This window comes from Hyla sarda, unplaced genomic scaffold (genome assembly GCF_029499605.1).
Source record: "Hyla sarda isolate aHylSar1 unplaced genomic scaffold, aHylSar1.hap1 scaffold_2781, whole genome shotgun sequence".
NCBI lineage: Eukaryota > Metazoa > Chordata > Amphibia > Anura > Hylidae > Hyla > Hyla sarda.
The window spans coordinates 7543-16756 of record NW_026609484.1 but is presented as its reverse complement, the minus strand read 5'-3'; the positions used below and the strand labels follow the sequence as shown (position 1 = coordinate 16756).

At 41.8% G+C, this 9214-nt stretch overlaps 1 protein-coding gene across 1 annotated transcript; it reads right to left on the bottom strand.

Moving 5' to 3' along the window:
- Positions 1 to 1553: 1553 nt before the first annotated feature.
- Positions 1554 to 8027, bottom strand: LOC130325968 (myozenin-2-like). Its single transcript, XM_056553333.1, has 3 exons — positions 7979 to 8027; positions 6565 to 6748; positions 1554 to 2012 (listed from the first exon to the last, which is right to left on the bottom strand). The coding sequence occupies exons 1-3, from the start codon at positions 8019 to 8021 to the stop codon at positions 1778 to 1780; spliced, it is 462 nt and encodes a 153-aa protein (XP_056409308.1). The 5' UTR covers positions 8022 to 8027; the 3' UTR covers positions 1554 to 1777.
- Between the last annotated feature and the right edge of the window lie 1187 nt (positions 8028 to 9214).

The window sequence follows — 9214 nt, the reverse complement described above, 5'->3', positions numbered from 1 at the left end:
CTGTGGAAGGACACTAGAAACAAAATTGTAGACCTGCACGAGGCTGAGAAGACTGAATCTGCAATAGGCAAGCAGCTTGGTGTGAAGAGATCAACTGTGGGAGCAATTATTAGAAGGTGGAAGACATACAAGACCACTGATAATCTCCCTCGATCTGGGGCTCCACGCAAGATCTCAACCCATGGTGTCAAAATGATCACAAGAACGGTGAGCAAAAATCCCAGAACCACACGGGGAGGCTGTGGGGCTAGTGAATGACCTGCAGAGAGCTGGGACCAAAGTAACAAAGGCCACCATCAGTAACACACTATGCTGCCAGGGACTCAAATCATGCAGTGTCAGAGGTGTCCCCCTGCTTAAGCCAGTACAGTACATGTCCGGGCCCATCTAAAGTTTGTTAGAGAGCATTTGGATGATCCCGAAGAGTATTGGGAGAATGTCAAATGGTCAGATGAAATAAAAGTAGAACTTTGGTAAAAACTCAACTCATCATGTTTGGAGGAGAAAGAATGCTGAGTTGCATCCAAAGAACACCATACCTACTGTGAATTATGGGGGTGGAAACATCATGTTTTGGGGCTGTTTTTCCGCTAAGGGACCAGGATGACTGATCCATGTAAAAGAAAGAATGGGGCCATGTATCGTGAGATTTTGAGTGAAAACCTCCTTCCATCAGCAAGGGCATTGAAGATGAAACGAGGCTGGGTCTTTCAGCATGACAATGATCCCAAACACACTGCTCGGGTAACAAAGGTGTGGCTTAGTTAGAAGCATTTTAAGGTCCTGAGTGGCCTAGCCAGTCTCCTGATCTCAACTCCATAGAAAACCTTTGGAGGGAGTTGAAAGTCTGTGTTACCCAGGGACAGCCCCAAAACATCACTGCTCTAGAGGAGATCTGCATAGAGGAATGGACCAAAATACCAGCAACAGTGTGTGAAAACCTTGTGAAGACTTACAGAAAACGTTTGACCTCTGTCATTGCAAAAAAAGAAAAAAAAGGTATATAAAAAGTATTAAGATGAACTTTTGTTATTGACCAAATACTTATTTTCCACCATAATTTGCAAATAAATTCTTAAAAAAATCAGACAATGTGATTTTATGGATTTTTTTTCTCATTATGTATCTCATAGTTGGTGTATACCTGTAATGAAAATTACAGGCCTCTCTCATCTTTTTAAATGGGAGAACTTGCACAATTGGTGGCTGACTAAATACATTTTTTGCCCCACTGTATGGGTCTGTGGATGAAAATATAAAAGAGTTATGATTTTTAGAAGGAGAAGAGGAAAAAATGAAAAATAAAATTGGCCTGGTCCTTAAGGACAATATGGGCTTGGTCCTTAAGGAGTTAAGCCACACCACAGTTGCGGTGACAAAAGTGTCTAACACACATATTAAATGTGGTGCCAAGCATTAAAAGACAGTTTTTTTTTTTTACTGCTAAATATACCAGAATTCAGGTACATTTTCAATAGTAATTCGTGTCCATCTGTTCTGTATTGATTTTTTTAAATTGACAGTCTGGAATCGTATACAGTAGTGAACTCACCGCTATGATTTATTGATTACATTTATTGATAACAAGTAGAGATCAAAGGCCACAATTTACCATCACAGGACTGAACATGCCAGTTAAAAAAATAAAACATGATATATTCTGAAAAGCAGGTATTGCTAGAGGCTGCAATATATAAATGAGAAACATAAAATCCATAACTAAGCTATTGTACATGGGAAAGAAACATTCTTGACTTAAGATTTCACTTTAGAGATTTTATAGATCATCAGATTCTGGGACATCAGGGTTGAAGATTAAATCAGAAGAGACTATAATATGGGGGTTTTCCGATGTCCATCCTTGCGGTGCTCTGTTAAAGGACTTTCTTGCCCTGATAGGATCTATAGACATGTCAAACATAAGGTCGTTCACAGAAGGAAGGTGAAATTCTGGAACCTTGAAGGTGATCATTTTGGATGCGTTTTCAAATCCCCCAAATGGAGTTGCAGCCCTGGTAATCACAACACAATGAAATAAACAATGAAAAAACAATATCAATAAGTTAATTTTAACATACAGGGTTATAGTCTATTCAGGAAGGATCGGACAAAACGGAAAGGGGAGGAGTTTGTCTTTATCTGAAATCGAGTCTGAAGGCCGCACTGCGGGAGGATATATGATAATGTGGAGTCATTATGGGTAGAGATACATGGAGATAAAAATAAAAACAATTTGATAGGTTTGCTATAAGCCACCAAACATAATGGAAGAGGCAGAAGATCAATTACTGAGGCAATTAAACAAGGCAGCAAATCAGAATGAGGTGATAATAATGGGGGACTTTAACTATCCTGATATAAACTGGGAGACTGAGACCTGTGAATCTCATAAAGGAAACAGGTTTCTGACTATAGCTAAAGACAATTATCTGTTCCAAATGGTGCAGGGCCCGACCAGAGGGGGCGCCCTACTAGACTTAATATTAACCAACAGACCTGACAGTAACTAATATGCAAGTAGAAGGACACCTAGGAAATAGTGATCATAATATAATACATTATAACTTGTTCTTCAATAATGGAATCTCTCGAGGGGCCACAAAAACATTTAACTTTAGGAAGGCAAAGTTTGACCAACTCAGAGAAGCCCTTAACAATATAACAAAAACAAGAATACTGACACTAAATGGGAGACTTTTAAAAATATCTTAAATTCTCACTGTAAGATGTATGTACCTTATGGGAATAAAAGGGTCAGAAATAAAAGAAAACCAATATGGATGAATAAAAATGTTAAGGGTGCAATAAATGACAAAAATAAAGCATATAAACTACTAAAATGGGACAGCAGTGAAGAAGCATTAATTAAAAAGCTATAGAGAAAAATGTAAAATATGTAAAAAAACAGATAAAAGCCACAAAAATAGAGACAGAAAGACTCATTGCCAAGGAGAGTAAAACTAACCCCAAAATGTTTTTGAACTATATAAATAGCAAAAAGGTGAAAAAAAAATGAAAGTGTTGGCTCTTTAAAAAATGATGAGGAAGAAATTATAAACGGAGATCAGGAAAAACCAAATATATTACACAAATTCTTCTCCACTGAGGAAAAGGAAATGCCAGATGCAATATAGCGAGATAAGGTAAACTCCGCAGTACAGGTCACCTGTCTAACCCAGGAAGAAGTGGTCACGCCCCCTCCCATAGACTTGCATAGCGGGGGCGGGGGGGACATGTGACGTCACATGGGGGCGGAGTCGTGACGTCACCATACTACGGCCCTGTGTTCGCCACCCGGCTGTTTGAGAGCTGGCACCGCGGCGTGCAGCTCAAACAGGTGGGTGGCGAACACAAGATTGCGGGGGTCCCCAGCGGCGTGACCCCCGCAGTGAGATATCTTATCCCCTATCCTTTGGATAAGGGATAAGTGGTTTCAGGGCCGGAGTACCCCTTTAATTTTGCTTTAGGTTAAGTGCTAATATTTGTAATATTTGATATTTTATATTCCTCCTGCCAGATATTCACTTCTCTCCATGACTCAGTCTGGAAGTGACATCACAGCATCCGATAATTATTTCTAACAGCTGTTCATAAGACCCTGTTATCCTCAGATAATTCTCACATATTAGATACTTGAAAAATAATGCATAGATTGTGCTACTGTACATTGTCACATTAGGTTAACACTGGAAATGATAAATGGCATTAGCAATAAAAAAAAATCTACAAGTGAGACTGAAAAAGCAGTATTAATATGATGCGGGTATGCCACATGACCTCAGGGCAGTAACTAGGGTCACATTACACCCAATGTCATTGCCGGAAAGCTCAGGCATGAAGGGGTTTGAGTACAAGAAAGAAAAGCAATGTCTCCTTTAAAGTTTCATATCTTTTTCTGTAACTAGGCAATTGGTTATCCAGGTAAAAAAGTAAAACTGGAGGTAATAAAATTGAATATGTGCTCTATTCTACAATGCATTCAGAAAGTTTTCAGACCCTTTTACTTTTTTTCCAAATTTTTTTCTCAAGTTTCTCCATCAATCTGCACTCAATGTCCCATAATGATTTATTATTAAGGGAAAACTAAAATTTCAAATGTACATAAGTATTCAGACCCTTTGCTATGACACGTAAATTTTAGCTCGGGGTTTCTCCCGTTTCTCTTGACCATCTCTGAGATTTTTCTACACCTTGATTGGAGATTTACATCGTATTGATCATCATAAAGTTAAATGTTTTTGTGGCCCCTTGAGAGATTCCATTATTGAAGAACAAGTTATAATGTATTATATTATGACTCCAATCAAGGTGTAGGAAAATCCAGTGGTAAATCAGTAGATCGAACAGGATTTGGAAAGACAGTCCTGTCTTTATAAGGTCTCACAGCTGACCATGTGTATCAGAGCAAAAACCAGGCAGAACTGTCTGTAGAGCTCAGAGACATGTGTGGTGAGGGTGCAATGAAAGGGCAGATGTTATTACCCTAAGGGCAGATGGCATTAACCCCTAGTGTTCGTGACGCCAGGGCGTTGTTATCCTCTTCACTGCCCGAGGTATGGTCGCTGGTTCCTGGGCCAGGCACGGGGCAAATAATCACTCCGATGCAAGGTTACGCAAGAACGGCAGCTTTACTGAGGCAGACAGGTGTTAGTCTTTTCAGCTCAGTTAGGCCCAAGGAGATGACCAGTGACTTAAGGAGACTTGAGGGCTCGTTGGGACTTGTATTGAACTTGGAATTAATTATGCAGACCCACGCTGACTTTAGCAGACTTGACTGACTGGACAATGACTGAATAGATTTCACCCCTGTGGTTTTCTTACCAGGCTTTGACGTTCACTTGAAGGGGCACTTGGTGATTGAAACGTGGCTGCGTGGTAAGGCCTAGGTCTCCCTTAGGACACCAGACACTCTCAGGTCTTGATTGTACTGGTCCTCAGACCGGAACTGAACTAGCTAGCTCCTCCTTAGTATTTAAGGGAGCAATTTGGAGGACTCCCATAGGTCACCCACAAGTCACCTGGTCACTGGCACCTTCCCTGGTTAAATAGGACTTAATAACAACATTTAAAGGCACATTCACCTCAGAAAGACAAATGAATAAATAACATAAGGCATTATTAACCAGTTAGGGTACGCAGAATGAAGGTGGACTCGGGACACTGAAATAGAGTCCGCCACACAGGACAGAAATGGCACAGGAGGCAACTCCTGTACTGGGCCCCCACACAAGATTTTAAGGAGTCACAGATCTACAAAGAAATTTGCTTCACTAAAAGTTCCTAAGAGCACAGTAACCTCCATAATTCTTAAATGGAAAAAGAATAAAAATGACTCTTACTAGAGCTGGCTGCCCAATAGAGTGAGTAATCAGGGAAGAAGGGCCTTGGTAAAGAGAGGTGACCAAGAATCCAATGGTCCCTCTGGCTGAGCTCCAACGATCATATTAATTTGCCCCTCTGCATTCATCCATCTTGTGGGTTGTTTGTGTCCACCTTTCAGCAGTTTTTATCTTCACTGATGGTAACCAATAAGGATTATATTTAATACTGTACAATTTTGCTCCATGCTAACTTTGGTGTATGTACCATTTAAGGTCTAAAATTACTTATGTTAAACAGATGCCTGTGACTGATGCCATATGGGGGCAATAGTCACCCAAAGTTTACCTTGTTAAAGGGGTTATCCAGGAATAGAAAAACACAGCTACTTTTTTTTTCAAAAACAGCTCCCTGTGTGTCTCCAGGTTGGGTGTGGTTCTGCAGCTCAGTTCCATTGAAGTGAATGGAACCAAGTTGTAAACAACGCCCAACCCGGAGACAGGAGTGGAGCTGTTTTTGAAAGAAAGTAGCTGTGTTTTTCTATTCCTGGATAACCCCTTTAACAAAACATATACTATGTAGTATACATTTGTTTACAGTATGCCACTGTATAGAACTGTGTAGATGGCTATGCGATTTTATCCAAAGCTATACAAAGATATTGGGGGAGATTTATCAAAAACTGTACAAAGGAAAAGATCCTCAGTTGCCCATAGCAACCAGATTGCTTCTTTCTTTTTGCAGAGGCCTTGTTAAAACTGAAAACAGCGAGCTGATTGGTTGCTACGGGCAACTTTTCCTCTGCACAGGCTTTGATAAATCTCCCCCATTGTATCTAAAAGTATACCAAGATAATGGACACCCTTTTGGTCTCCTTTGAGTGTTCAGTATAAACACACTTTTAGGGCCCATTCATACTAGGTATTTTCCCAGCAGAATTTTGCTTGGAAAATACGATGCAGCAGCCTCCTATTGTTCTCAATAGGATTCTGCTGTATCATTCACACTACAAAATTCTGGACCACAGACTCCTGAGACTCCTGTGAGTAAACATATAATTTATTTCAGCTAAATCTGCTTTGAAATATATTGTCAGCTATTGAGACAGCGCATTTCTTAGTGGTCCTAGCTGACAAAATATCTTCGGTCTGAGATTCAGTAGTGTGAATTAGCCCTTACAGTTAATGTACATGTGGAGTAACCAGCATTGCAGGATGTGATGGAGTGAAAACTTGAAATATCTACCTGTTAAAACTTCTGTAGTCTGGAGCTTCCACATTGTTTCCCAGGGTGGGCATTTTAGGATATAGAGCTTCTAGCAGATCTGGGTCATTCACAATTGCCTCTTGCCAAGGAGACATGTAATACTTAGGAACAGCAGTCTCATTGAATTTTTCTGGAGGAATTTCTTTAAGTGGACCTGTGTATCCTGGAAATGTAAAGGGACACAATTAACTGCAAGAGGTGCTAAGAGTAACAATGAACAGTAAGCTATTATACAGAATTATAGAAACATGGCTGCTTTTTAAGGTGCCACACCTATCCACAGTTTGTATGTGGTACAGTGACCCCCCGACCTACGATGGCCCCGACATACGATAATTTCAACATGCGATGGCCTCTCAGAGGCCATCACATGTTGAAAGCAGCATCAACTTTTGTATGTCGGGGCCATCGCATTAACGGCTATCCGGCAGCGCTGACTGCTTCAGCTGCCACCGGATAGCCGTTTACGGTGCCCCGTGTGGTCCGCTGACGATCACTTACATGTCCTCGGCGCTCCGGCGCGTCCTCTTCAGGATCCCCTGCATCCTCGGCGCTCTCCATTATCGTCATCACGTTGCTGCGATTGCCGTCACGTCATCCAATAGGAGCGGCGTGCGTAGCAACGTGATGGCGGCGACTGAGAGCGAGGATGCCGTGGACGCGGCGAGAGCGATGGAAGGCGACATCCCGGGCAGCGGTGACGGTCCGGAGTGGCGTGGACAGGTGAGTACAACTTCCTCTACCAGTAGTCTTCAACCTGCAGACCTCCCGATGTTGCAAAACTACAACTCCCATCTGGAGGTCTGCAGGTTGTAGACCACTGTCCTATACTTTACATTGCACGGATCCCTCAACATACGATGGTTTCAACAAACGCTGGTCCGTTTGGAACAGATTACCATCATATGTTGAGGGACCACTGTAATTCACTCAGCCACATTCACGTCAACACAGCCTAGCTGTAAGGGCAAGGACACGTAGTGCTGGTCACATGCAGCCAAAAACCAAGCCCATATGTAGCTGTCAACATTTTCAAATACATTGTTACCCCTAATGTATTCCAGTACACGACAAAACACACAGACAGGTGTTTTTCTGTTTCTTGAAGAAAGAAATATTTCTATAACCCTATACAGATTTATATTTCATAAATCTATAGTAGAGATCCTACTGTATGTTTTTGTACTCATCAGGCCAAATGTATATACCCTTAAACTACCATCAGCACTTCTCAGTGGGCAAATATACACAATGGGGAAGATTTAACAAAACCTGCGCAGAGGAAAAATTGACCTGTTGCCCATAGGAACCAATCAGATTGCTTCTTTTATTTTTCCGAGGCCTTTTCAAATATATTTTCTTGTTGCAACATGGACACATTGCTCTGGCTTACCATAAATAAGCAGGTTAATATTTAAAGGAGAACTCCAGACCATAAAAATTGTCCCCCATAGTGCCGGCAGTAAAAAAAATAAAGATGTACATACCTTCCTCCGCTCCCCCGGGGCCTCCGGTAACTGTCTCCGGTCTCCGCCGCAATCCAATTCCTGGTTGCCGGTGGTCGGATGAATCAGCCAATCACCAGCCTCAGCTCAGTCCGACTCGGCCGGCGATAGGCTGAGCGGCAGTGTGACGTTTCTGGCCCCGGCCGCAGGTGCCGGTGTAGTGAAGAATTTTGTGTCCTGAAGCGTTTTCACACTGCCGCTCAGCCTATCGCCGGCTGAGCCAGACTGCGCTGCGGCTGGTGATTGGCTGATTCATCCGACCACCGGCAACCAGGAAGTGGATTGCGGCAGAGACCGGAGACGGTTACCGGAGGCCCCGGGGGAGCGGAGGAAGGTATATACATCTTTATTTTTTTACTGCCGGCACTATGGGGGACAATTTTTATGGTCTGGAGATCTCCTTTAAGGCTGGTATACACTATGGAGGGGCTTCATCAAAGCTTGTGCAGAGAAAAAGTTGACCAGTTGCCCATAGCAACCAATCAGATCACTTCTTTCATTTTTAAAAAGGCGTTTGAAAAAAGGAAATAAGCAATCGGATTGGTTGCTATGGGCAACTGGTCAACTTTTCCTCAGCAGAGGTTTCAATAAATCTCCCCCCTATATACCTAAATATATATTGTCACCATTTCAAGTCAGTGGTTTGAGCATTTCCAGTCACACTTACTGTATCTCTAAGAAACAGAATCACCGAAAAGAACTAGGAAATTCCAAACTGGCTAAGGAAGCAATGGTAGCCCAATAGCTTGATGGAATGAATGGGCATTTCACACACAAGGCTGAGATCATATGTCCTGTACAATGCCAAGCATTGGCTGGAATGGTAGAAAAGACACCATCATTGGACTCTGCTGTGGAAAAACTTTCTCAAGAGTGATGAGTCATGTTTCACCATCTAGAAGCCTGATGAAGGATTTTGGTGGGTTCCAGAAAAGATCTTTATGTTGTAATATGAAGTATACCTGGAAAGTTTTTAGAGGAAGAATTTAGTGAGCCACAAGCCTTAAAGGGGTACTCCACTGGAAAAAAAATTTTTTATAAATCAACTGCTGCCAGAAAGTTAAACAGATTTATAAATTACTTCTATTGCTTCTATTCAAAAATCTTAATCCTTCCAGTACTTA